This window comes from Xiphophorus couchianus, chromosome 15 (assembly GCF_001444195.1).
Source record: "Xiphophorus couchianus chromosome 15, X_couchianus-1.0, whole genome shotgun sequence".
Taxonomy (NCBI): Eukaryota; Metazoa; Chordata; class Actinopteri; order Cyprinodontiformes; family Poeciliidae; genus Xiphophorus; species Xiphophorus couchianus.
In genome coordinates, this window is record NC_040242.1 from 4,022,540 (window position 1) to 4,050,483 (window position 27,944).

General features: G+C 41.3%; 3 protein-coding genes across 11 annotated transcripts; 2 read left to right on the forward strand and 1 right to left on the reverse strand.

Annotated features, from left to right (window-relative positions):
* Positions 1–239: 239 nt before the first annotated feature.
* Positions 240–13,011, forward strand: cep43 (centrosomal protein 43). Of its 7 annotated transcripts, none has more exons than XM_028040976.1 (20): positions 243–419; positions 1,844–1,897; positions 1,973–2,027; positions 2,313–2,401; positions 3,083–3,220; positions 3,496–3,552; positions 3,629–3,699; positions 3,794–3,843; positions 4,158–4,219; positions 4,476–4,553; positions 5,020–5,061; positions 7,699–7,862; positions 8,755–8,805; positions 9,022–9,096; positions 10,642–10,713; positions 11,339–11,412; positions 11,511–11,576; positions 11,672–11,705; positions 12,675–12,762; positions 12,847–13,011. In XM_028040976.1, the coding sequence occupies exons 1-20, from the start codon at positions 330–332 to the stop codon at positions 12,925–12,927; spliced, it is 1,491 nt and encodes a 496-aa protein (XP_027896777.1). In that variant the 5' UTR covers positions 243–329; the 3' UTR covers positions 12,928–13,011. The 7 variants fall into 7 exon arrangements, with proteins under 7 accessions (XP_027896779.1, XP_027896777.1, XP_027896774.1 ...); XM_028040973.1 differs by having other exon boundaries at positions 245–419; positions 3,083–3,280; XM_028040978.1 differs by lacking the exons at positions 12,675–12,762; positions 12,847–13,011 and adding an exon at positions 12,530–12,629 and having other exon boundaries at positions 240–419; positions 3,083–3,280.
* A 608-nt stretch (positions 13,012–13,619) lies between these two features.
* ccr6a (chemokine (C-C motif) receptor 6a) lies at positions 13,620–21,879 on the forward strand. Of its 3 annotated transcripts, XM_028039398.1 has the most exons (3): positions 13,620–14,387; positions 17,999–18,090; positions 19,004–21,879. In XM_028039398.1, exon 3 carries the CDS (start codon positions 19,013–19,015, stop codon positions 20,141–20,143), a length of 1,131 nt encoding a protein of 376 aa, XP_027895199.1. In that variant the 5' UTR covers positions 13,620–14,387; positions 17,999–18,090; positions 19,004–19,012; the 3' UTR covers positions 20,144–21,879. The 3 variants fall into 3 exon arrangements, with proteins under 3 accessions (XP_027895199.1, XP_027895197.1, XP_027895198.1); XM_028039396.1 differs by lacking the exon at positions 17,999–18,090; XM_028039397.1 differs by lacking the exon at positions 13,620–14,387 and having other exon boundaries at positions 17,089–18,090.
* Positions 21,880–23,497: 1,618 nt separating this feature from the next.
* Positions 23,498–27,932, reverse strand: LOC114158188 (kelch repeat and BTB domain-containing protein 11-like). Its single transcript, XM_028039501.1, has one exon. It carries the CDS (start codon positions 26,211–26,213, stop codon positions 25,083–25,085), a length of 1,131 nt encoding a protein of 376 aa, XP_027895302.1. The 5' UTR covers positions 26,214–27,932; the 3' UTR covers positions 23,498–25,082.
* Positions 27,933–27,944: the final 12 nt, after the last annotated feature.

Genomic DNA, 27,944 nt, shown 5'->3' on the forward strand with positions numbered 1-27,944 from the left:
AAGTATTATTTTTTATGCTAAAATGAAAAGGACGAGAAATACATTTGCATTGTAATTGTGATTTTCAAGCCAATTTAATTGGAAGTTTCATTTGTTTGATTCATTATTTTAATATTCATTTAACGTTTTTAATTTAATAACACTTCGAATTTCAGTAAACAACCTTTTGTGTTTTTAAACTTGCCATGTAAACCGGTTTGGTGGTAAACGGGTATTCATGGTGTCGTCCAGCAGGTGGCGGTAAACACCGGAAGGAGCATTAGCAGCAGCACTTCCGTATAGTTTGTTTTGGTCTGTTGTCCTGACAGCAGCGGCTAGCTTATATCCAGATGAACATGTCGGCTGCTGAAGATGATACCGAGCTGCGGGACCTGCTGATCCAGAACCTGGAGAACAGCGGAGTTCTCAACAAGCTGAAGGTCAGAGATCAGAACCGGAAACAGAACCGAGAAGCCCACGGTTAGCGGCTTTAGCTTAGCGGCTAGCATCGAGTTGCTAATGTACTGATGAGGCAGTTTAACCAGTTTAACTTTGAAGAAACAGCTTTAGCTAACTGTTGGTTAAAGTTGATGAGTATATAGCAAGTTTTATATTATTTTATTTTAATATATTACATAAAAAACGAAATAACAATTTAATATTCCCAGAAATATGTAATTAACATACTATATTTTAGTTGTTATTTTGAGGTCAGACCGTATCAGCACTCGTAGAATGATTTATGCGACCCATTTAGTACAGCCTGACTTGGAACAGTTCATACTGAACAAGAACTAGTTATAAATTCAATTCAGACCGGCTGAAATGAACTGATTCAACTCAATTCAAAAATCCTGTCGATCCCAAAGGAAATTAAATGTTGTCACAGCTCATAAATGTGAGTTATGTTGTCATAAATAAATAAAATAAAATTAAAAAAATAACTCCATTGCCTCTTTTCCACTAAGTGGTACGCCGGATCATAAACTTCCTTTAAAGAGTTGTTGTGGATGCTGATGCTGTGGGCAGAAAGGATCTCCAGTTGCAGTCAGTCGTGCAACAAAACTGAGGAGGCCTCTGACTGAAGACGGCTGCTGTATGACAGACTCATGACTGCAGTGACATGCTAACTGCTCCATATGCAGCAAGTTTACCACCTAAATATTTTAAACTTAGCTTACAGCCCCGACTTGAAGTAGTTCTTGTGTAATTTGCAAATTAGCATATGGATTTTATGCCATTATTAAACATATGTTTTATTCTCTATTCTAATACTTTCATCAGCAGCAACGAACACGTTGGCTGATTGTAACTGCGGCCACTTTTTAGCTCTTCTTACTATCAATTCATCGCTGGAGTGAATTTTCAGAAGTTATTTCTCTTTTGCCCTTTAAACCTTTAACCAAACATACAGCTATGGAGAAGAAGAGCCAAAAACTTAAAGCTGAATTTGATCCTGAAGGAAATTACTCACTTATTGCACTTTTGTTTTTGATAAATCTACAGCTGTAATGTCAAAATGAATTCAGGCTGTCTTTACTTTATCTTAGCCTCTAGCAGGAATTCACTGATCTGAACATTTGGGCCAATATTGATATTAATATTGCTGTTTCAGCCGATATTATACATTATTATAATTTTCCTACCATTTCAACGCTGTGAACAAATGACCACATTGTGATGCTGCATCACTGTCACATGACCAACCTCCTCATGAAACACAAACAGCAGCAAAATGGAAACAATCATAGGTTGAAATGAGTTTATCAATTTAAATTATTAGGAAATTATCCTCTACAGTACCATTGCTACTTGTGTTAGCAATGGTTATCTTCCAATAAAGTCTGTGTGTTTTTCCTGACAGGCGGAAATGAGGGCAGCCGTTTTTCTGGCCATGGAGGACCAGGACAGACTGGAGGTGAAGCTTCTTCCGGTTTGATCCACAGTTTGTGTTTTTATCAGCTGATGTTCACATTTATCATGTTTCTCTCAGAACAAAACTCCCCTCATCAATGAAAACCTGAAGAAATGCCTCCACACTAAAGACGGTGAGTTCAGGGTCTCTCTGGAAAGCAGATTGATTTTCCTCTCATGTAAAGATTTATCAGCTTTTTAAGAAAGTCTGGGCATGAGGAAGGAAAATCTAAAGAAATGATGGATGGATCGTGTTTGCTGTTGCAGCTGTTGACCACCAGGAGGCACTGTTGCACCATCAGACAGCAGTTTGCTTCAGACCTTTAAGCGTTTAGTTTCTGGATCGTTTCTCAGATCTGTGTGATGGGCCGTACAGCTGTGGTTCTGGTTCTGGTTCTGAACCCGTGTGTGTCCCACAGGACACCTGGTGGCCAGTCTCATCATGGACTTCCTGCAGGTGTTCAACCTGGACTTCAGCCTCTCCGTGTTCCAGCCGGAGATCAACTCGGTGAGTCCTGCGGCGTTCCTGTTAGCGCATCATGCTAGCAGCTGCAACTCAGAGCGTCTGTGTCTGTGAACGCTGGATCCCACAGAGAACTCAGCCCGGCTCCTGCTGCCTGAAAATGAAACTCTGAGACCGAACCAGCCAGCAGGAGAACTGCCTCACATCTGCAGATTTTCACATCATTTCTAACTGGACTGAATGGGGAACAGTCTGGTTTTCCACACTAGGCTTTAAAGAGGCAGTACTATGTGTTTTCCATTCACATAATGCCATTTTGTAGCCCAATCAAGTAACTATGTTACCTTCAGTTGTTATGAAAATGCTACATACATGAAATATAACTTGAAAGAAGTTTTACTTAGATATTTAACACCTTGAAATTGGGCCTCTGTCTCTTTAAAAACTCCTGCTCTGTCTGAAGCTCCGCCTCCAGGAAGTCATCCCAACATGGCTCCTCTTTAACCCTTTAACGTTTTTACCACGTTTATTCATCTGAGCAGCAGCTCCTATAATGAGCTCAGCAGATCCACCAGCTGTTTGCTAATTGCTGCTGGCTAGTCTGAAGGAGCTGAGTGGGGGAGGACCTGCGACTCGGAGGCGGGACCAGGTCCATTCATTCAGACTGATCTGAACCTGGAGGGGTTTGTTGTGGTTTTAAGTGTTTGACCTTTGACCTCTGTGCAGCTGAACGGTCTGGACAGCCGGGACCTGGTCTGCAGGGAGCTGGGCGTGTCCGATGCGGAGCTGAACCAGAACGCCCCGGTTCTGCTGGAGCTGGTCCGGAGGGCCCGGTGGAGTGGCGGCCTGTCCCTCTGCTCTGAGGTGAGACCCGGTTCCGACCCGGTCCAGGTTCTGATCCGACCCGATGGACACGTCGTCAAGGTGAGCTGAAGGTCGGATTCTGTGATTCAAAACCAAATCGAATCATTTGGGCCCAAACAAAGTAATCTGTTCTAGATCCTAAAGAAACAAAGAAGGTTCTGGAAACCAATCAGAAAAAAGATTAAGATGTAAATCATTCTAAATTAATGGCGTTCTGTGAAGTTTAAATAAATGTTAAATGTTCTTGTTCCATCGGCTCCTTTTGTTCTCTGCAGGATCTCTCTCAGAAACAGATCAGTCATGCTCGGAAGACGTTTGACTCTCACGATAAGGTCAGTGCCGCAGTTTAACGTTTTCCGACCAATCACTGACGGCGGTCTCACCTGCGCTCTCTGCTGCCACCTGCAGGATCAGAGTGGATCAGTGAGGAAGGAAGACCTGAAGTTTGTCTTCACAGATCTGCTGCCCGGCCTCAACAAGTAGGATCCATGTCCTAACTGGTTTCACTGGTCAGATTCCAGTTAGGTAGCCAGTAATCCGATGGCTCATCTGTGTTCCCTGTTGTGTTTGCAGGAGCATGCTGGAGAGGTTCGTCGACGAAGAGCTCCGAGCTGCAGACAAAGGTGAGTGTTTGTTTTTTAGCAGAAGCTAAGGCTAAAGCGCTACACAAACATGATATTTAGCAGAAGCTAATGCTAAAACATTAAATTCAGCCATGTTGATACGTTCCCCTCGTCAGTGACAGGTGGTACAACACACTGTGTTGGTAGGTAATTACAGACCTACCTGTATGACTGTGCTGATGTTTTGCGAACTGTTGCTGATTTTCCCCAACTGAACACCGTAGTATTTCAGTCAGAAAACCTGCAGGACTGCAGTAGATTTTATTATTAATGTTATAAAGTAACATATTATTGTGTTGTTCTGTTTTCTGCAGAGGTCGACTTCCAGACCTTCCTGTCAACATACAAACGCCTCTTCGATCAGTGCAGGAGTGTGGTGAGAGATTCACTTATTCTCATATTTTCCTCCTTCAGGCCAGAAATCTGAAGGGTTTTTCTCAGTTCTTTCACTCTAGAGCCTCGTTTGAATAAAATCCAAACTGTTTCTGCTCCTTATAAAACGTTTTCTAAAAAGGAATCCCAATCTAATGGACTCAGTTGGAGATGAAATGGAGAAAATCTTTTGGAAAAGTTTTTATCTTTTGGCTGCTCCAGGAAACCCAAACTGAGCTGTTTGTCTGAACTGCTTGCAGGTCGTTTCGGACTCAGAGGAGAGTCGACATCAGACCCAGACTGCTGAAGACAAATCGGGTTCTCTGCCTGCCAGTAAGGTACAGGGGTCAAGTTTTATTTTTCCCTCGAAGAAACAGAGAAATTAACTGGGAATCAGAGAAAATCAGAGAAAGAGGAACACATGGATTAGAAGTTGGAAAAATCTGCTTCTGTGATGTGCAAATAAAATATAGGAAAACTTGGGACAGTATGGGAAATACTGGTGATTGCTTGGTTCTGCAACCAGAACCAGAACCACAGCTGAACGGCCCATCACACAGATCTGAGATATCAACATGATTGTTGATATCTCATTCAACAGCCATCTCGTTCTTTTGATCCTTCGTAGTTCCAGTACTCTCCCAAGTTTTGGTTTTTATTCAATAGAACAGTAAAAGTATATTTAGAAATGGTTCTAGACTTTAGGTCTGTAACTCAGCAGAGCAAAGCCTGCTGTTGGTCTCTGAGTGAGGCGCACAGCATCCAGTCTGTCTGTCTGATGGCTGCTGTCTGTGTTGTGCACAGATCCCCAGATTCAAAGCTCAGAGGAGCCAGACAGCAGCGAAGGTAAAAACAAAGAGGGCAGCACTAACACCATCACTATAAACAGCATCTTATCTCACTAACTGGATCCCTGCTGCATCTAACTCACCATCACATCTCATCCACTGCCTCGTTTCCACTATGCACATCATAAAAAAACGCACTGAACTGCTCAGTGGAAACGTTTCTAAACTGTCACCCAGTGAGTAGCACAGAGGGGTTTACTACAGAGCTGCTCCAATCCTGCCCTGCTGAGCTGCTTGGGTCCAAAGTTTCTGCTTAAAATCACTGGAAGAAGCTTCAGATTATTTTTCTGATCAAATCTCAGGCAGAAACAACATTTAATCTGAAAAGAGATTAGATATACAAATACATATTTTAAGAGTTTAAACACCAAATATATTTTAACCTGCATTAATGTGCTTAGCGCTACAGCAGAAGCTAATATCTAAAGTTTTTCTTATTTCTGCTCCTGGTATGGCTGCTTTGCAAACAGCAGGTTGTTCAGCTTCCCAAGCTGCATTTTCTATTGAGTGTCGTAGATTTACTCTACAAAAACCCACAAATACAGAACCATGAACTGTACTGGTCCTCTGCACTGGTCCTCTGCACTGGTCCTCTGTACTGGTCTCTGCACTGGTCCTCTGCACTGGTCTCTGCACTGGTCCTCTGTACTGGTCTCTGCACTGGTCCTCTGCACTGGTCCTCTGCACTGGTCCTCTGCACTGGTCCTCTGCACTGGTCCTCTGTACTGGTCTCTGCACTGGTCCTCTGTACTGGTCTCTGCACTGGTCCTCTGCACTGGTCCTCTGTACTGGTCTCTGCACTGGTCCTCTGCACTGGTCCTCTGTACTGGTCTCTGCACTGGTCCTCTGTACTCATTTGAACTGGATTTCCCAAAACAGGAAAGTAAAAACTCTAAAAACATCTGAGATAAACCAATTTCTAGGCCGTTTAAGTTAAAGCTTTTGGAGATTTTTGTTACAACTTAAATGGCAGAAAAAATGTATTTCATGATTAATTTACACATCTGACAGTAATCAGCTGCATTTCTTAAAGCTTTGAACTGAAGATGGATCAGAACCAGGTTCTTTTAGATTCTGCTGATGCAGAGAAAGCACTGACTCTCTGTAGCAAACCCTTCTAATGATAGGTTTCAGTCCTTGGCACCATTCTTTATGTTGGATGTGTTTGTTGGAACTTATTCTGTTTTAGACGCTTGGTTAGAAACTGGTCACGGTTCTGAACGGTCCCACAGTTCTTAAAAATAACCCAGTTTTCCTCCACTGGTTGCTGATCTGCTTCCATGTTTATTATTTGCTCTTTTTAAATACAGTTGAGCCTCTAACTCTCTAGGACTTGGTGGTTCTTTGTAAATGTTTTAATTAATAGAGTAGCGCATCGTTGCAGCTCCAAACCCAATGAAACCCGTCCAAGACTGGAGTAATCGTTAACGGTTTAATAATTATACCTGTTCAACGCTGTAGTGTTGTTGTTCAGGTTAGCATACAAAAACAGATCTGAACACCCACTTTAAAAATACTAATCCAACCAGCAGGGAGAGTTTGGGAGGTTATGAACCTGCGAGATTCAAATGAATGGAAAACCTCTGAATCCCGGACAGGCCCTCATTTTTAATTTGTACATGAGAAAAAACCTACAAAAAAACACCACTGTCTTTGGTTTCCGTATTGATCTAATGCTGGCATTAAATTAATGCGAGATCAACAAATCCCTGCATTTTTTTCACATTAATGCATAATTATGAGTTTATTATTAATTTTCTGCATAAACGGTGAAAAATATTGGCTTTGTGTGATTGATAACTCCCACCTGAAGGTGGCAGTGTTTCTTACTGCTACAACTCTGCTATTTAAACATTGAGCTATTCAATCTGCCTGCTTGTGGGTTTTGGAAAGGGATTTGATTTGGACAAAATACTGCACAAATACTTTCAAATATTTATAAAGTACCACTACAAAATCAGTCAGTTTGACTGACTCCAAAAACCATTAGATCCCGGACAGGACCCCAATTTAAACAACAGCCTCGTTGGGAACAATCCCACCAACAAGCAGCAACAGAAACAGTGGAAAGCGTCCAGTCGTTTCCGTTCAGGGTCAGTTTGTTTCTGCGCTGCTTTGTAAGCTTTGCCAATTTATCACCAAACATTTGTTTTTAACAAACCGCGTCATAGCAACACTAGCGTCTCTGTTTATTTCTGTTAGAAGTCAAGAGATTTAAGGAAACAAATAAGTACAAACATGCACATTTTTCTGAAGGATTTACATCAACATCCTACTTTTACTTTCCTTTGTGGTTCTGATTCCTGTCGGACTCAAAGCAGGTAAAAACCTCCACTTGCTGATCACCAGTTGATGTGTAGTCGGTAAGAAACATATTTTCTCTGAAAACGGAGGTGTAACAGAAAAAAGTTGGACAAAATGACCAGTAGAAATGGTTTCAACTGATCTGTCGTCACACAAAATGCCGTTACTGATGAGACAAAACGACTGGGCCGGCATGAGGGAGAACCTTCAGAAACATCAGCTCCTGTTTCCTGTTTCATACCAGACGGTTCCTGGAACAATCCTCTGTCTTTGTTTGTAACCAGCGTTGCCTCAGTTTGTTGCTCAGCTGTGGAAACTGTTTGTTATCCAGGACTTGGAGCAGGTCCTCTCCCTGCCCAAACGGTACCTGCAGCAGCAGCCGTCAGCTGGGAGCGTGGAGCATCTGGACCTGGAGCTGGACGGAGAAGTGGACCATGATGAAGGAGACTCCTTCTTCGACGACCCGCTGCCCAAACCGTTCAAGACTTACGGCTGGTGAGAAAAACTCCTTTGGGTTGGAGGAAACAGGCTGGAGACCAGAGAGCCAGCAGAGAGAAAACGTTTATATCTACAAATCTCATATTTAATCATCTGTAATGTTGCATCAGCTGCATTTAGAAATGAGGAATAAATGACGACTAACAAGACAACCAGCAAGGCAAAAACAATTATGCTTTTCCAAATTGTTTGCAAATTTTATTTTGTAAGAAAAAATAATAATGGATTCTGAATTTTAAAAAGAAAGCTGAAGGTTTTGTTCTTTGGTTGCTTTTTTCTTTTGAAGAACTATAAAATGTTTTTTTTTTATATATTGTAAAAAGTAAAATAAAAAAACGACAAAAATCCCATAAAAATAATAAACTAAATAAATATTTTTGACATAATAAATATATATTTTAAGAAATTTAAAGGACTTTTCAGGATTGAGGTTTTAAAATGATTTGTTATCAGCTATTAAAGAAAAAACGGAATTGATAATGAAACACTGGAGTTATATTCAGTATGTATCAAATGTTTATTTTTATTTCATTTTGCATCTAGAATATATTTTCAAACAATAAATTATCTTTTCTACATGTTAGATATCTGAAAAAATTACTCTGGACTTTTTTTCCAGAATATTTTGAAATGAATATTTAACAAATGTCAAACATATTTGTTTTAAATGTCTGTAAATTTTCTGTGAAATTTGAAACCATTGAATTTAAATTTCTCAGACTTTTGGATCTGATTTTGTTCTGGATTTTTCATGTTTGGACTCAGATAAATCAATAAAAATAATCTGCAATGTGCCGTTTTCATCGGACGAGGATCAGGTTTAGCGTTTAAACAAACTGAACGTCTGTGTCTCTCTGGTGTTTCGTTTCTCTTCCTGCTGCTTCGGAAGCTCTCCGATCGGAGAAAAGGACTCATCAGAGAAGACAAACAGCCCCAAGGAGTGAGTACAAAACCCGAGTCAGAGGAGGGGAAAATCAGAAGGTTAAAGGTCATTTAGGAGAAGAAGGAAGAAAGTATACTTTATTATAAGAAACTTCAGTTTGGGATTTTCTTCCTCCTCTCCGTCCTCTCAGTGAACTCTCACCTGTCCACTCTGTTTCCCTCTGACCGTCTCTGAAGCGTCTCTGTCCCTGTCCTGCTTTATCCCGTCCTGTAGCGTTGTCCCGCTGAGGGAGGAGAGTCTGTCTGGGCCGCCCGTCTCCCTGATGAGACGAGGCCAAAGCCTCAGCGAGTGAGTGTGCATGCGCCGTCCAACCAGACCAGCCTCGTTAACGCTAACGAGCCCGCCGCGTCTAAACCGAATCAGACCTGATTCAACTCGCCTCCTGCAGCGAGGCGCTTACAGACCTCAGGAGACGATGACTGCAGGATTCAAGAGGGATTCAGGAAGCACGAGAAAACGTTTCCACAAACTCTTAGAGAGGAAGCAGAATCAGCTGCGATGATTGAAATCATCTAAAAGTCTAACATCTGTTTCGGTTGTCGCAGAAAAAGGTTTTAGCAGTAAACAAAAACAGACTTCTTGATGTCAGACCTGTCAAGATAACACATTTTGCTAAACAATAAATTGTCCCAGAAGTTATCTGATAAACGATAATATTGTGGTTTTGAAATCATGTTTGAGTCATATAATGATAAAAGCATAAAAATCCAAAACCACATTCTGAAAGACCGATAAACTTTAAATCCTAAAAACATTTAACTGAACTGGAAATGGAAGACATTTTAAATATCAAAAATAAATAAAACAACAAATAAATGAGTTATGAAGTCTCTCCCTCTCAGCTCCTTCAGACTAGCCAGGAGTAATTAGCAAACAGCTGGTCAACCTGTGCTGCTCGTTATAGGAGCTGCTGCTCAGGTAAAAACTTCGTTAAAGGGTTAATATAGGCGGAGCTACAGGAAGAGCAGGAGTTTTTAAAGAAACGGGTTCAATTTTAAGACTTTAAATCAGGAAATCAGTATCATATTTGATACATACAGCATTTTAAAAACAACTGAAGGTAACACAGTTATGAGTGTGCTATAAAATGACATCATTTACCTGGAAAACACATAATACTGCCCCTTTAATGACTTATCATGTGAACAGGCTTATTCACGTGATTTTAAATTAATTTCTTATTTAATGGAAACACTGCACTTGTGAAATTGTGTTTGTTTATCAACATTAGCAGAATGTAGTCAAAGATTTGCGTGTATTTCTAATTGAAACGCAGCCAGTGTTGGATTTTTCTTGGCCGGTTGAGTAAAATCAGCTGATTCCTCTGAGAATTAAAACTCTTCTACCCTCCAGATAAGGAGGTTTATGTGAGCTGAGAGCCTCTCAGGTGTTTTCTCAGGTGAGTTCCTGAATGTTTTGGTTGGGCTGGACCCGATGAATCCTGCAGATCTCTCTGATTGGACAGATTTACCCGCCGCCGCTGTTTGGTGTCTGTGCCCCGCCTGCAGCAGGTCCCTGTATCTGTGACCGCTGCGTCCCATCATGTCAGCCGACTCGCTGGGCTCGCATGGGGCCCGCAGGGCGCCCACAGGGGGCCCCCGGGCGACCGGAGCCCAGTCAGATCACACTCCGCCGTGGGCTGCATGAAAATTTAATGCAGGAGGAGAAGAGCTGAACGGTCGCCGTGGTCCGAGTCTCTGCGCCTGCTTGTTTAACACCTCGGGGTGTGTGTGTGTGTGTGTGTGTGTGTGTGTGTGTTCTCAGACACATGACGCTCTCTGATTCTCTCTTTCTGTCCCTTTTCTTCCTCCTCCTCCTCTTCACTGGTTTCAGCCTCTCGGTTCTGGCTGCAGACCCAGAACCCGAGCGAGGCGAACCCGTCTCGGATCTCGGCTCAGAGCTCAGGTGAGCTGCAGGTCGTCTTCCCCCTCTGGGATGAACCCAGCAGAACTCTGGGTCTACACCTGCTGGTTCTGGTTCTTTGGGATCGGATCTTGGTTTTATAAAACCATTTTGATTAAAGCGTTTTGATTCATCAGAACATAAATATTAGGATTTTTTATATTTTCCTGCTTTTCACACCTGGAATTAGATTGGATAATCTGGAAAAAGACGACAGCAGGGAAGTAAACTAATGAACTTATTAACTGAAAGAGGCTAATTTTCTGGAGAAAAGCTGCTGACAGGGGAACAAGTGTTTCCTCGCAATCAAAGGTTTGACTCCAACTTCCTCCTGTAATCCAAGATAATAATAAAATAATAATCCAACATAATTTCCTTCAGATGTTTTCAGCGTCGCCTCTGTTAGTGTGTGAAAGTCCTGTAACCTTTATTTAAACCTCTGCCTGAACAAACGGGTCAGAAAACCCGACCAGCTCATTTTTTGATCCAATGTCTGGAATCTGATCTGGGTTTTTCCGTCCCCAGCTGAACATTCTGGGTTTGTTTTGGTTCTGGTTCTGGTTTGACTGAAGGAACCGATGGGAACATGGAGGACGGAATCAACCGGGTTCTGTGTTCTGACCCACAGGAAGCCGGAGGCGTCCGGTACCAGAGGGAGTCCAGCGGGAAGCATCGGGTCGGAAGCGGGCCACAGCAGGAACGGTCAGCTTCACTCAGCCGACCCACAAGGAGGATGAATCTTCTTTCTTTCTTTCTTAGAGAATCAGTTTCTGAAGATCAAATCTTTTTCTTTCCTGTAGGAGAGAAAGACTTCAAAGAGAAATATTTTAAGTCTCCGAGCGACAGAACCGGGTCTCTGCATTTGGGTCAGAACCATTTGATCTGCTTCTTCCTTTTGCTTCCATTAGTTCCAGGAAGGAAACCGGGTCTAACAGTTGGATTGAATTTTTTGTCTCCACAGACGAAGACGTGGAATACGACGACGACTTCAACAGGTGAGACGCCGAAACGTTGAGGTTTTACCGTCATCTGATGATTGAGCTGCTGCAGAGGCAGGTTGGAGTAGGGGATGTGTTGGAGTAGGGGATGTGTTGGAGTAGGGGATATGTTGGCGTAGGGGATATGTTGGAGTAGGGGATGTGTTGAAGTGGGGGATATGTTGGAGTAGGGGATATGTTGGAGTAGGGGATATGTTGGAGTAGGGGATGTGTTGGAGTAGGGGATGTGTTGGAGTAGGGGATATGTTGGAGTAGGGGATGTGTTGGAGTAGGGGATGTGTTGGAGTAGGGGATGTGTTGGAGTAGGGGATGTGTTGGAGTAGGGGATGTGTTGGAGTAGGGGATGTGTTGGAGTAGGGGATATGTTGGAGTAGGGGATATGTTGGAGTAGGGGATATGTTGGAGTAGGGGATATGTTGGAGTAGGGGATGTGTTGGAGTAGGGGATGTGTTGGAGGAGGGGATGTGTTGGAAGAGCTTCAGTCTGAGGAACCTGAGTTTCCCTCCACCTTCTTCAAGTCTAACAACATTATTGTCAAACTTCTGTGCAGTACGAATTTCCGTTTTTGCCGCTATTATTTTAAAGATTTTAAGAAGTTTCTGGAGGTCATCAGAGGTCATCATGAATATCTTCAATGCAAAAGCAGCACAGGCTGAGCTGATTGACCCCCAATGTGTTGGATTTTGTAAATGTAAGCGGGGAGTGTTTGACCTCTGATGACCTCTGGAAACTTATATTAATATCTTTAAAATGATAGCAGCACAAATTAAATTTTTGCTGCACAACCAAAATGTTTGACACCAGTTTTGTTTGATTTGAAGGAAGTGGAGACCCGGTCAGACCCGGCTTCACTCAGGTCTGACCAACAGCAGGAAAACAAATTCAAATTCAAAAACACTTTATTGACCCCAAAGGGAACGTAAACTCGGCAGCTTCAGCTTTAAGGAAGGAAGTTTTGTGTTTCAGCCATCGGTCGGACCTTTCCAACGGCGAGCTGAGCATCGGCGAGGAGATCGAGGAGGTTTCCATCGAGGGTCCGGAGACGAGCGACAAGGTTTAACCCTCTTCTGTCTGGTCTGAGCGTCTGACCTGAGGTCAGTTCCAGCTCTGAATGTCTGTCTGTCTGTCTGTCGCTCAGCTTGACGAAACCACGCAGGATCTGAGCGTCTCTCAGATCAGTCAGAGTCACGGAGCCGACTACATGGAGGACGTGTCCTGAAGCTCCCATCATGCACCTCTTGCCCTCTGGATATTTAAATCTGTACAGTTTGATTAAAGCAATAAAAGGTTTTGTTTTACTGGATTCACCTGGATGGAAAGTTTCTGTTCCAGTTTCTGCCTGAAGGAAACTTTACGAGCTCAAAGAAACGTACGGAAGGCCATTAAGGACAAAAAAATTAATATTAATATAAAGGTAATACATTCATTGGTCTGTGGAATAAATGCTACAATAAATAAGTTACACTAAACAATAAGAAATATATGTGACATAAGGAAATAAGAGATGTATTTCAAAATAAAAGTAATACAGAAAATAATTTTTTACTTTTTATTGAAAGTAGCCAAAATCAAGGAAGCATGCACAATAATATTTTCTTGTAAAATATTAAATAAATGTTAATAAGTAAAAGCTCCCTGACTTAAATGCGTGTAGGATTTCAAAATAAAAGTCATGCTATATAAATCATTGATGATGACTTTAATGATAATTAATTAATGATAAATCAAACCAAACATGTGAATGTGCATTTACAAAATAAAAGCACTCCATAACAAATTATGTTTTCTAAGTAATAAAATTTCATCAATTTGATATTTTACATATTTTAGATATAAAATAACAAATAGCATCAATCAATATGACCTAAAATAAAATAAAATTCTTCCAAAACAAATAAAAAATGCATCTAAATTCACAACAAAGACAAAACAGGCAACTGCTGAGAAAACTCTAGATCTCCATATGTAAACGGCTCATCCAGCTAAGTACAGCAGTGGAGGTATGATACTGTGGGAGATTTCTTTCCAAACAAGAAAAAAACCAGAAATGCAACAACAGAACGTCTGATTTAACGGCCTAATCAAAGTTCGGACCTCAAAAAGTTCTACTTTAAATCCACTGGATGGTGGATTTAAATAGCAAACAATAAGTTCTGTTTTATTCTGAAGCAGAGCAGCACTCTGATGAAGAGACGGTTCCCGTTGCTGGTCTGCTGGACGGTTTGCAGCTGCTGCATGATTTATTAATCGCCCTCTGATGTTTACAGGCTGAACCAGAGAGATGAGATCGGACCTCTGAAAGCTCTTCAGATGAGTCAGAACCAAATGCTGCGCTGATAGTTTATGCCTGCCTCAGCTGGCTTCGTTAAAAGGTCCAGAATGTTTGCAGAAGAGCCATAAATAAGACGTCCGTTTCTGCGTCGTAAATAAAGTGATGTAAGTTTAAATAAACGTGAGAGGGCGAAGCTTCGAGTTCAGCAGGAGGAAGCTGGAAGGACAAAGCAAAGATCACTTCTGCTGGGGCTGAAAGAGGAAGACTTCAGCAGGTTTCACACACACACACACACACACACAGTTTCCCTTTTATCAGCAGGGTTTTAGTGTGTGATGTTGAGCAGCAGCATCAGTCTCGCCGCCGCTGCTCCCACGCTGCATCACCAACATCAGCCCTACTTCCAGGTGAGCTCTAAATATTTTCTCTAAATGTTTTTTGCTTTAATCTGTTGAGTCTTAAAGTTTTTAAAGCTTTGCTTTAGCCGTTTGGTTTTCTTGCTTTCTGCTGTTTTGTCAGTTCAGGTAGAAACATTTCGGCTGAGGGTCCATCAGATTTGAGTCTCTTCGTGTCGTTTAAATCATGATGTAATGTCTGTTGTCTCAGATGACGCCACACAGCTGCTCACTTTTATCTCCTTATCTCTAAAATCTTCACGATGTGGTCATGTTCACGTTTGTCTATTTAAAGCCTTTTCACGCTGGCAGACCACAGATGAATATCAGTGAAACTGACGATGCGCGTTCTGACTGTGTTAAACCCTCAGATAACAACCTGCTGCTCTTAAATGTAACTGCGTCTGTTAAACTGAGTCTCTAAGACGGCTGGGTGGAAAAAAGACAGATATTATGCTTTCTTGTCTCTGAGGTTCATCTGAATCTAATCTATTAAGAAAATGTTTGAGCTCAGAGCGAAGTGTGTGAAGCTCAGAGCCACAGTTTCCTGTATCGTTTTTTATTTGAGTTTTTTTTTAACACCTTCAATTCATTATGTTCCAACTGCAGGTTAAAGGTTAAACATGTTGGTCATTTGCACAACTTTCACTTTGTTTTTAATCATAAATCCACCAAATTAAGAACAAAATTCTTGCTGTTCATGCATTTTAGTCAGAATCTGTTTATGTTGTGCAGCTTTTATTAGGCTGCAGCGACATGTTTATTTGTTTAACCTGAGCTTTATGAGGAAATGTTTGAGAACTGGTTTACAGCCACTAGGTTGTAATTAATTGTTAATTTTGACTTAAAAACAAATAAAAACAGTATAAAACTAAAAGTAGTTTGACTTTATCCCAGTTATAGAAATGTATCGGCTTTTATTTTAACTAGAAAGGAAATTATTCTTACTGCTGCTGAAATAATGTAGCATTAATGTATTTAGAGATTCTTCATTATGATTTTAGTTGTTGTTTTTTTTTTACATATTTTTGTTGATATAGACTTATTGTAATTATTATTATTAAAGTTTTTATTTTTAATACATTTTTAAAATTATATTTACTTGCAAAAAATAAATCCTAATCCCTACATTTAGCTGTTGTTTCTTAAGACTTTCTGCTCTTTATTCAAGCTAACACCAGCATGTTAGCTGGTGAATTAGTCAGGCTCTCTGCTCCGGTAGCTAGTCCGTTTAGCAGAAATGCTAACATTAGCTTGCTAGCTGTGGTTTTTGTACAGCGGTATCTTAATGAGAGTGAAGGCTGCTACTCTTTGTGTTTGGGAACCCGCAAGCCTAAAGGAAACCCAAACACTCTGACCCAAAGTATCGGAAAAAGGAACCAGAGTTCTCCCGGTCCGGACCGGCTCGAGTTTCTGCTGTGAAGAGAGAAGCTCTGAAACAGAGAAACAGGAACGCATTGTACTGTAATTCAATTAGTCATTTCCAGCTCTGGTTTCTGGTTTCTGGATGGACCAGAACCAGAAGTCGGTCGGGTTCTGCTGCATAAACGGCTCAAATGGACACAAATGAATGGATTCAGTTTTTAGACAAGAATGACTCTTTGAGACTCGGTTGGAAATTCATAAATACAGTTTTGTTCTTACTGTGTGTGAACCTTGAACTGCTCCAATGATGCAGCATAAAATGAAAACACTAACAAGTTTCTGAAGGTTTTTTTTATCTCATCTATGACTGAAATCGTTTTGCATCATCAAGGTTCATATTTTACTGTGACCTGAAGATGAGAGGCGTTAGATTTTCCCCACACAGAGAGACACGTATCAGTTATTTATTTCATTTTGAGTAAAACTCAGATTGTTAAAGAATCACATTGTTATATCAGAGTAAGACTTTTAGGAAAGAAATTAAATGTTTTGGAAAAAGTAATGATGGGAAAAATGACTCAAGTTTAATAACAGGAAGTTGAGTGGAAGGAAAAAGTGTGATAGGAATGAGAGACGACAAAGCAGACGAGCAGAAGGCCAACCTGGGCTTCCTGAACACCTCAGCAGAACTTCATGTTCCTGTGACTCTTTAACATCAATGATTTGAATTCTTGTTTCAATTTGCAGTAAGAAAATCCAGGTTGGATGGAGAATTAAAGTTATTTTAAAAGGTGAAAGTTCCTCAAAAGCTTCAAGTTCCTGATCTGTACTTCTGCTCAATGGACAGACTTTGGTCTTCACCGACTTCTCAAATTTAAAATTTCAGTTTCAGCCACAAGGAAGAACAAGCTGACCTCACTGCTCTACGCTGGTTCTCTGGCTCTCTGGGTCTCTGGTTCTGGTTCTGGTTCTCTGGTTCTCTGGTTCTGGTTCTCTGTTTTGACGTTTTCACCTTTAAAAGATGAAAACTGAACGTTTCATAATTCAGTTTCCCAAAGTTTTCAGGATTTTAGTTCCTTTTCTTATTGTTTCGACGTCGGCTTGTTTCTCAAAGGAACCAGAACCAGAACCAGTTGGAGCAACACAATGATTATAAATAATAATAATGAATTATCAATATTATTAATAATTGTTATTGTCATAATAATAATTATTGTTTTAACATAATAAAATAAAAATTGTAGTTATTATTTTTATTAATAAAAATACAAAACATTATTGAAGATAATGATATTATTTCAATTAATAATAAAATAATTATTAACAATAGTAATTAAATATTTTAATACATTCAAATAAAAGATATTATTTTTATAATTATTGATATTAAAAATATTATTATGATTATCTTAAATAGATGCAGGGTTGATGGACTGATCCATGGATTCTCAAAACAAAGTAACAAATATTGGAAATAAGACATTTACTTTTTCTCAATAGTCAATAATTGTTAACTTACAGCTGCTCTGTCTAAAGAAGTTACTTGAAAGTAACTGTAACTGTGGAAACTAGACAAAGTATTTGGTGAGATTTTGTGTTTTTCAATGTAACAAAGCAGATGAAATAAAATATTACATGGTAAGGAACCATTTTCTGTCTGTCGGCTGAACTCAGCTGGTTGTTACGTTTATTTTCCGTCTGAAGTGCATGAGAGACGCAGCACAAGTCACAAAATGTACGGCACAAAAAAGAGAAACTGCACCTTTAGTTTTGATAGAAGTAAATAAAAAAGAGGAAAGTAACAGAGGAAATGCACATGTGCTTTTATTTCTATAGAGATTGTCTCATTGACTTGAATTGAGCTGCACTGATAAAGAACAAAACGGTTCCATGATGCTGAATTTTACTCAGGTTTGTGCATTAATTAAATTTCCTCTTCAGAAGGTCACAAAGCTGTAAAAAGCTGCTGAACTGCTGGAATAAATGAACTAATGTCCCTTATATTGGTAACTAAATACGTCAACAATAAGATACCATCCTTCTAGACTCTTTTCATGTTTTCATCTTTTGGTTTTTCCCCAGATGTGAAATTGTGAGATTCTGTATTTACTCAGTTTTGTAATTTGCGGTTCTGATCTGTGCTGGGGAGGGAAAGAAACCACTCGTGAACTGGGTCACTCCGAGTCAGGCTGACCTCTTTTCTGCAAACTTCCTCCCAGCTCCGACTCTTGTAAAAAACAAACCCATCTCACCTTCAGACCTTCTGCAGACCACAACTGGGACGTCCTGGTCTGATGCCTCCACGCTCTTTACCAGCAGAACCAACCTTTTCAAACGCCAAAACGTCTGGGTACTGATCAGATCATTTAAATATCTAATGTCAGGGTTTCTGAACTTCTTCCGTCGCATTGAATAAAACTGACAGAAAGTCAAATGAGAAACAATTTTTGTCTCAACCTGGCAACGTGGAGGTGGAAAAGTGTGTCAGTGACAAATACCTGAAAGCAGTTTCTTATGATCTCCTGAGGTGTAGCTGCAGCAGTGGTTCAATGGTTTTGTACATATTTCCTGTTGATTAGAACTTTATAATGAGAAATCTGCTGCTTCTGCTGTTAACAGACATTTGAACCAGAAACAGAGGAAGAAATGACAGGAAGTAGAAGCATCTGCACAGAAAGTTCTGCACTCATTTATCACACGACCTATTTAACAATATCCTTTTGTAACCACAAATGTGTAATTTATTCAGAAAAGTGCCAGAGGTGCCTTAGGTGACTCTACTAGGGGCATGAAGCCCCAGTGTGACAGTAAAGCTCAGGGGTTTCATTGAGTGTCCCAATGATCTCCAGAGTTATTGGAGGCACTCAGACTCCTCCACCACAGTGAGATGGCAGCTCAGGGAGGGGAATTTCTCCTCTTGTTTTCAAAATGTTTCTCAGTGTTTCTTGCCTAAATACATAAATCAGATCACCGAAGCTTTGATACATGCAGAACTTTAGTCAGATCTTCTTTGACTTTCTGTCTGTACTTTTTAATTCATGATATCAACTGAAAACAATATCTACACTCAAGCTATAATTTAAAAAGAATTTTCTGACTTGGAATGTTTTTACTTGTTGACCGTTCAGCTTGTGTTTAATGTTCACATTATTTCCACCTGCAGGTTTTTAATGACGGTTAGAGTATTTTGTTTGGAATTACTGTTTTTTATTGTCTTATTTTAATATATTAACAATAAAGTTTCTCTTTAACTTTTCTTACAGCAAAACAAGATGAACATCTCCAATGACTCCACTTTTGCTCCCTATGACGATTATGACAATTACCCTGGTTATGAACCGTGTTCTTTCAGTAACAACAACAGTTTGAACGTTGTGGTTGGTCCTTACATTCACTCCATCATCTGCATCCTGGGCTTGGTGGGGAACAGCCTGGTCATCCTCACCTATGCCCTCTACAAGAGAACCAAATCCATGACTGACGTCTACCTGCTCAATGTGGCCATCGCTGACCTGCTGTTCGTGCTGGCTCTACCTTTCATCGTCTACAACGAGCTGTACTCTTGGCCGATGGGGCAGGTGGCCTGTAAGCTGCTGCGTGGTTCCTACAGCGTCAACCTGTACAGCGGCATGCTAATGTTAGCGTGCATCAGCACCGACCGCTACATCGCCATCGTCCAGGCTCGCCGGAGCTTCAGGTTACGTTCGGTGTCAAACAGTCTCATTATCTGTTTCCTGATCTGGATCTTTGCCTTACTGGTGTCTGTTCCCACTTTCCATTTCCACCATTGGTACGAACCATCACATAATAACATCACCTGGTTCAACAGCAACGAACAGGAAGAGACAACAGATCCACAGTTCGTCTGTGAGTGGAAATTTGATGACAGCAACACTGCTAGCATAGTGAAGGTTGCTGTTCCCAGCACCCAACTGGCCATTGGCTTCTTCCTGCCGCTATTCATCATGATCTTCTGCTACACTTCAGTCATCATCACCCTGCAGAAAGCTAAAAACTTCCAGCGACACAAAGCGGTCCGAGTGGTGATGGTGGTGGTGCTGGTCTTCATCGTCTGCCACTTGCCTTACAACCTGGCCTTGTTCTATAAGACAGTCAATTTGTTCAAACAGAGCGATTGTGACGAGGAGGACTCACTGCGTACGGCGATGTCTGTGCTGCAGATGGTCGCCTACCTGCACTGCTGCCTGAACCCGCTGCTGTACGCCTTCATCGGAGTGAACTTCAGGAACCACTTCAGGAGGATCTTCCGTGACCTGTGGTGTTTGGGTAAGAGGTACATCGACCCGCGCCGTTTCTCCAGGGTCACTTCGGACACCTTCATGTCCACAATTCGTCGCTCGGTGGATAGCTCCAGTGAAAACGGCACGTCTTTTACCATGTGATCAGATTGAGGCCTGCAGGTCTCTAAAATTCAAACTTGAGTCTTGTTTTTTACTCTAAAGCAAATTTTAGCCACAATGTGATGAATTTAAACAGAGAAAACAGAACATGACAAACTCCTTAGGTTTGTTGTGTTGATTGTTGCTCTGCTGCCATTAGGATCCTGGCATATTAGGCATAATGATGTCTAAAGGTAAAACTAACCAAATTTAATTGGAAAGAAGAAGAAAAGTCCAGATTTTCTTCTGTCTGCAGGAGTTTGGTTAAAAAGAGAAAAATGTTCTGACAGCTGATTCCTGGTGTCTGTTTGTGGTTCAGTCTTTGATGCACCAACTTTGATTCTCAATGTTTCTATTTAGGATAAATTTGGACAAGACAAAAAATGGTTCTGGATTTTCCAGTGGTTTGAGACGATGGTTTGTGTCCACCACCTTGTTAAAAGGCAACGTTAAACATTTTATGTGACAAATATCTGTAGCTTATTGGAAAACCAATAAATTAGATACAATACATTATTTTTCTCATCTTAAACTAACACTTTGTTCAAACACCTTTAGGTTAAAGTTCAGCGTTTCTGTAGGAGTTTATCTGCATCTTGACTTATCTTTTTTAAAAAGTCAAATCTTTTTATCTGTGAGGCCATCCACTGCATTTTCTGGATTACCCCAGGAATTTAGTTCTGGACTTTGACTAGGACTGCAGTCTGAAACCTTTGCATCCATAGAGCCACTTTTATCCTCAGTTTATCTAAATAAACTCATTAAAAAAGAAAGCAAATGATGATTTATGATGAACATGTCCAGGAAAGGTGTCATTTATAAAGAAGCACTATTATATTTCTGTAATAAGGATTCACATAAAATATAATCAGAGGATGTTTCGCTGATATTTGTGAAAAGTTATTTAAAAAGCAGGTAGTTTCCCACTTAATGAGAAAATACGGATCTAAAAATAATATTTCTGGTACTTTGGTTTCATTCTTTAGTGGAGATTCAATGTAATTATTCCTTGGAAAGTTGGAAAAACTCTGAAACCTCCATTTTATAATCTGTATATTGTTTTATTGAACAATATTAGTTATTGAGACGAAGTTAAGAATCCTTGTGGTTCATTGCTGCAGATTCTCAGGTAAAGAACTTTAACTTCGTTTTGTTAATTTCCAAATACGATTGGATTCACTATGACACAGAACCACCGACGTAACCCCACAGCCTGATGCTGCCACCACCATGCTCCACTGGGGGTTTGGTGCCATCTTGGAGTTGTGACCCAAAAGTCCAGATTTTCAGATCAGAACAGAGCACATCCTTGTAAGGTTTAGGGTTACAGATTTAGCCTCTAAAACTGTTACATTTTTCAAACTCTTTGGAAAATGTTAATCAAAATACAAATTGTAGTTAAATGTTTTTTACTGACTTGGAGATTTTTTTTTTTTTGTACATTTTTTGGACTTGTGTAACCTGAGGATGTTAAATATAGAGACGTTATTTCTCAGAAGGATGCAGCTCTAGTTGTTTTTTAATGTTCCAGCTTTTCTCTGCTCAAACTTAATCAGCTTTTAAGGATTAAACTCTGAAACCTTTGCCAGCCTTGAGGCTTTTATTTTGATGCTTTGAGCTGAAAGAGTCTTCCTGTCATACTTTAAGCAACGTTAATGTGTGTGAATGTTGTGGCTGATATAAAATCTGTATTTTGGGGTATTTTTGTGTCAAAATAAATATTTTTTTTTTAACATAAAGTTGTTTGTTGTGGATTTCTCACCCTGGTGGTAATTCGACTGTCGATACTGTGAAGACGTCTCGATCGGTTTGGCCTTTTTCTTGACGTGTTCTAAATGTGTTTGAGTCGCAGCATCGTGAACCCACAGAGGTGAGAAAACCTCACTGTGAGTTTAGTCATTTATCACAGGAAGAAGAAGAGAGTCGGTGGTGGAAACACGACGTGTAAAACTGCAGCAATGTCTTATAATAACTCTGCCCTTATTGTTGAATTTCCTCAGTAGAAATTGCAGCAGTTTAATTTTTGTCACGCAAAGTCAAATCCAGAATAAGTCATAAATCTATATTTACTGCATATTGTGTAATATGGTTTAGAATGTTGAATTACAATTTATTTGTAGTTAAAATCCTGATTTATTAATTTAAGAGAAACAAAACCTTAAACGAAGCCAGTTTGTCATGGTAATAAACTTTATGGTGATGCCCAGCAGAGGGCGCTGTTGCATGGAGGGGACTGATGAGAACAAGCTCCAGGAAATAACTGAAAAAACTCCAAATGTTATTTATATCAGTGTTAAATCAGCATCATTATCACACTCTCTACTTTTAAGACTATGCTTAAAATGAACTTTTTAAAACTGATAGTTAAACTGGCTCAGGTCGTCCTGATCACCTGTACAGTCCTGCTGCTGAGGCCTCAGGATAACCACCTCCTACTCTCACAGTTTGCTTTATTTGCTATTATTTTATGTTGACTGAATCTTTTCTGTCAGTTTTTAACTTTTTATAGAAAATACACCTGGTCTGGTGTTCTGTTTACCTGTAACACCTTGCTGGAGAGCGGGGCTTTTATTGTGAAATACCTTGAGGCGACATGTTGTGAATTAGTTATGTATAATTAAATCAATTAATCAGCAGTAGTGTTCTTAAAAGCCCATTTACAGTTTTATTATTATATTTTATTTTGATAAAAAAGATGTGATTTAATCCTTTTCTGTTCTAAAACCTCATAGTTTACTTAAACTCGGGGCCCTAAAGGCCCAAATCCTTCGCTCTGATTGGACCAAAGTATCCTATTATTGTCTGGGAACATATTAGATCAAAATAAATAGGAGAAGGGAAAAACTGAGGCTGATTGAACTGTCCCTGCGACAGACTGGCGACCTGTCCAGGGTGTACCCCGCCTCTCGCCCGGAACGTAGCTGGAGATGGGCACCAGCAACCCTCCCGACCCCATTAGGGACAAGGGTGAACGGAAAATGGATGGATGGATGGATGATTGAACTGTAAGTTTCCTTCCTAAATGTGACATGTAAATATCAATTTAGCTGAAAAAATGTACATTTTGGCCAGAAAATACCTCAAAGTATCTAATAACGGGCTGTTAGCAAAGCCAGCTACGATTTAATCTGCAGTAAAAAGTTTTCCAGGGCCAGAGAAGCAGCTCAGATGCAGGGAAATGGAAGAAACTGGAGTCAAGTGAACACTAGAACTGGTTTGGAACTGGTGAAGATGGAAAATGTAACTGTGTTGCCCAGGATTCACAGATAAATATCAGAATATCATCTGCATATCGAGGAATTTCTGCTGCTTTTTCTTTTATTTGATGGAAACAAACAGTTCAAGCACAGGACCTTGTGGGATACCTCAGTATTTATTTATAGACCTGCTGGGGAAACACCTGTTTGTTATTTGAGGACAGAGGACTAGTTCAATCCCTGAGTTTGGGAACTTTAACATTAAAAAACTAAATTTTTTAAAGAATTTCTGATTAATGTGGGTCAAAGCACTAAAGTCTAAAAAACAATTTTTACAGAGCCACATTATGAGATAACAGGAAGGTCTGACTGCTTGGATGTGACAAAAACTTTATGGATAAAAAGCAGTAAATACATTTTAAAGATGTAAGAGTTCAGCATAAACAACAGAATATAAGCCAAAGTTGATCCATATTTGATTTCCATAAAATACTCATAAAATCAGACATTTTCCAATCATTTCCAAATCTCATGTTTCTGTAATTTCAGGTCTAAAAGTTGGATTTTATGTCTGGATTATATTTTCTCTCAGATGATTGCTTCATGTTGCAGCTCAGGATCACATTAGTAATCCAGACACATGCAGGATATTAAACTGAGGAGAGGAAATATGAAAGAGAGCCATTCAGGCCGGAGACACGGCAGCTCTGTTGGCTGTTTGAGGGAAGCAAAGCGCTGACTGCAGGAAACACAGCCGTTCACTCACAGCTCCAAGGATAAAACTGTTTCTGCTCGTCAGATTCCAGCCTGAGGAAGAGGAGGAGAGATTCAGAGGAAGGAGACACAAACCTGTTAAATACTGGAGGCAGCTTTATTCTCCAGTCGGATCAGAGTGAAACATTCAAGACTTGAAAACTAAGACATCATTTTAGTTTAATCTGACAGGAAGCAGAAACAGCCCTTAATCTAATCTGGTCCTGATGGGAAAAACTCCCAAATCATCAAACCTCCACCAACTTTTCGGTACATTTTGAGGGTATTTGCTGCTGTTCAAAGATTGATGGACAGCAACAGTTGCTTCTCTAAAGGCATTGCTGGTTGTCTTTTCACCTGGATGTGGTTGACACACCTGTGTGCTCCAGAGCAGGAAAAATCCAAAACGTTTTATTCCACCAATAACCAGGCAATCAACCCAGTGGGACCAGAGCATGCCTTACATTTCTGTTGAAACATTTATGAGTTCATGTTTATCACAGATTACTGACCTCAGGATGTGACACCGTCGACCTGAGAGGTTTTGGGCTCTTCGGCCCTCAAAAGGCTCTTAATATTTTAATAAACAGACAACCAATGCTAAGCTAGCAGTCTCTGTGTGATTTGACGTCACATCTATAAAACTTATTTTTGTTTATTTGTTTCATGTAAATCGTACTTTATTTCTTAATGTTGCCTTTATTTATTTCTAGTTGTCCTCATTTTTTAAAAGATATTTTCAATATATTTCATTCTATTCTTCTTTTTCTGCTCAATAAAGATAATTTATCCGGCGATAAACCAAATTATCATTGATTAACACATATATGTTTTTATTAGCTGTAAGCAATAATAATCAAAATGAATGTATTTAATTTACAAATTGCACTTTTTGAACTGAATTACTGGTTAAATTAACTGATACTTTTACTGAACTGGGACTCGAACCAGCAACCTCCCACCGGAAGGCACCGCGGCTGACCCGGTTCGGGTCACTTGTCCAGGCTGAGGACGAACGGTACCAGGGACCCGCGGGCCTCCGCGGGACCCGGAAGCACCTCCGACAGGAAGCCCTCGCGCTCCTCACGCACCTCGAACTGCAGCGCGTGGCCGCGGCTCACGCAATAGATGCGGTCTCCGAGCACCGCACAGCGGAACGGCTGCGGGTTGTCGAGCGGGAAGCGCGCGCCGCCGAGCCACACCTTCACCAGCGTGTTGTACCTGTACACGCTCACGGCTGCGCGCTCCCGCTCCACGTCGAAGCGGTAGATGAGGCTGCGGTGCTCCACCATGTCGGCGGAGCGCCGCCGGCTCTCGTTGAACGGACACTCCTCCCACTCGTCGCGGCGGCTGTCGTATCGCAGCAGGCGGTAGAAGAGCGAGCCGCCGGACACGAACAGCGCGTCGCCGCACGCAACAGCCTCGTGCGCGACCGCAAAGGAGCCCCTGGGCAGCGGAGCCACGTGAGCCCACCTGTCCGCGCGCGGGTCGTAGCGCTCCACGGTGAACAGACACTCCCCCCCGATGGCGTACAGGTGTCCGTCCATGGAGACCAGCCGCAGCTGGCAGCGCGGCTGCGTCAGCGGGCGGACCCGGGTCCAGAGGCCGGTCCGCGGGTTGAAGCAGAACACCCGGTCCGACGCCTTGGAGCGGCCGTCCTGCGTCCCCATCCCTCCCGCCACGAACAGGTAGTTGTAGAGGGTGCACATCCCGGAGCCTTTAGCCGGGACTTCCTCCGGCAGTACGGTCAGCAGCTCCCAGCGCTGGGAGTCCGGGTGGAGGCAGAACACCCGGCGCGGGGCGGGGTCCTCCCGCTGCGGGCTCTGCGGGCGGCTGCTGTCCAGCACCTCGGAGGTCTCGGCCACCGCCAGCACCTTCCGCCCCTCCATCCTGCGGGCCAGGATGAGCTCCCTCTCCGCGGCGGTGAGCCGGCCGAACACGGCGGGGCTCCGCAGAACCTGCAGGTACTGGTCACTCATGAAGTCCAGCAGCCGCTGCTTGTCGCGCTCGGAGCCGCAGCGCTTCGCCTCTTCCAGCAGATCGTAGCAGTTTTCCGCGGTGATCTGCGGCAGGTTGTCGCTGCGGTCTGGATGCTTCACCTCGTCCGCTGCCATCTGGTCCATAGTTACCGGCTCGGTTCGATCGGGATCCTGTCAGGCCCAGTGATCACCTTTTTAATAAAATCCTCAGCAGTTGACGCCCAGTTCGCTGCGCTCTTTCATTCACTCTGTTGCTTCAAGTTTCCCTCCTGCTCTTCTTCTCCTCCGGGGCGCGGCGGCTGCAGCCGGGCCGTGTCTCCGGACACAAGGCCGGACACTGACCGCTGGACTCCTCCTCCTCCTCCTCCTCCTCCTCCTCCTCCTCCTCTAGACTGGACTTCGCGTCTACGCCCTGCAGGCGGAACTCCGGCTGTTTGGTGGAACAATGGCTTTGCAGAACCTCCCAGACTGCAGAAAGTTGGGCGGGAAGAAAAAAATATAAAAAAAACCCATAAATGGATGATAAATTCTGAAATAAAACACAAAATGCTGGTTTGTTTCTGTGTTTCTATATGAAGCGAGTTGCTGTCCTTGGTGCTGAACCGGGACCAGGTTGACCCAGCAGGATGTGCAGCAACCAGAACCAACAAGCAATTCGGACAAATTACAAGCAACTCCATCTATATCAGGCAGAACCTCTAAACAAATGAAGATCCGGACTCAAATCGATCATTAATTAACTCCTTAGCTTAATTAAAAGGTTAATTTATTATTTTCCTGAATGCATTAACAGGATTTCTGCACATTCTGGTTTCCAAGCTATGTAATAATAATAATAATAATAATAATAATAATAATAATAACGTTTAGGTGGAGAATTTGATGCTAAATCCGTTAAAACCGTTTCTGTCAGACTGAAATGTTCAGTCAGCAGGAGAATTTTCTCCTTCAACAACCTGCAGTCCAATTAAAGCTAATGCGTCTTTTCTGTAAATCAATGAAAGTGCATGAGATGTTTCTCAAATGAAATGTCAGCGAATTTACTGCCGAACAGCTCCCCCTGCTGGATGGATGTCGAAGTCACTTTTCTGTTGGTTATAACATATTTTTAAAAACGTTCCAGTTGAATTTCCCTTCGGAAACAGTTGAATGCGATCATGTCTGTCTGTACAGGTAGAGATTAAAATGTTACTCCATCAGTTCCAAAGCCTCAAATGTTTTACTTTGACTGGGCCACTGCAAAATCTTCATTCCTGTTGTATATTTTCTACTTTTAAGTCAACGTAGTGACAGCAATGTTGAGAAGCTGCAGAGTCCCCGGTCACGATTCCTCCACCACCGTGTGAGCATGTTGATGAGATCTAATGTTTGACTCAATCCACTCATTTACTTCAATAAAATCCCATCATCACGTTTCCAGCTGCTTCATTAAAAATAAAAGTTACAAAGGGAAAAATCCTCCTGATTTTCTTATTCTGTTATTTTGCATCTTTGTTATTTGTTCATTATTTACAATCTATGTAAAGTTTTAGTTAAATGATGTCATGCATGAACAAATATCAAGCTGGTTATTCCAAAGCTCTACTTTAAAATTCAAACCAGGATTATTATTAAACTATGACAACAAAATGAATATTTTCAGTTTTTATGTTGAAGCTTGTTTTCATCAGTTCTCTTCTAGCAACAGCGCCCCCTGCTGTGGAACAAATGCGTTAAGAAATCCTACTTGCAGCTACAAATATATCACAAAACAATTGCCACTGAAATTGGAAATTGTTTTTATAACCAAGATATTATTTGGTTATAAAACAATAACCAAATAATATTAAATATAAACTGTAAATGTAGATTTATCCTCTTTCTTTCTGGCTCAGT

Excerpts from the sequence above, each read along its gene's own strand:
- cep43 (XM_028040973.1), top strand. The coding sequence starts at position 330 with ATGAACATGTCGGCTGCTGAAGATGATACCGAGCTGCGGGACCTGCTG. Across the intron at positions 3,553-3,628 it reads CGTTTGACTCTCACGATAAG|GATCAGAGTGGATCAGTGAG; the intron begins GTCAGTGCCGCA and ends TGCCACCTGCAG. Across the intron at positions 11,706-12,674 it reads TACGACGACGACTTCAACAG|CCATCGGTCGGACCTTTCCA; the intron begins GTGAGACGCCGA and ends TTTGTGTTTCAG.
- ccr6a (XM_028039396.1), top strand. The coding sequence starts at position 14,316 with ATGTTGAGCAGCAGCATCAGTCTCGCCGCCGCTGCTCCCACGCTGCAT. Across the intron at positions 14,388-19,003 it reads AACATCAGCCCTACTTCCAG|CAAAACAAGATGAACATCTC; the intron begins GTGAGCTCTAAA and ends CTTTTCTTACAG.
- LOC114158188 (XM_028039501.1), bottom strand. The coding sequence starts at position 26,213 with ATGGACCAGATGGCAGCGGACGAGGTGAAGCATCCAGACCGCAGCGAC.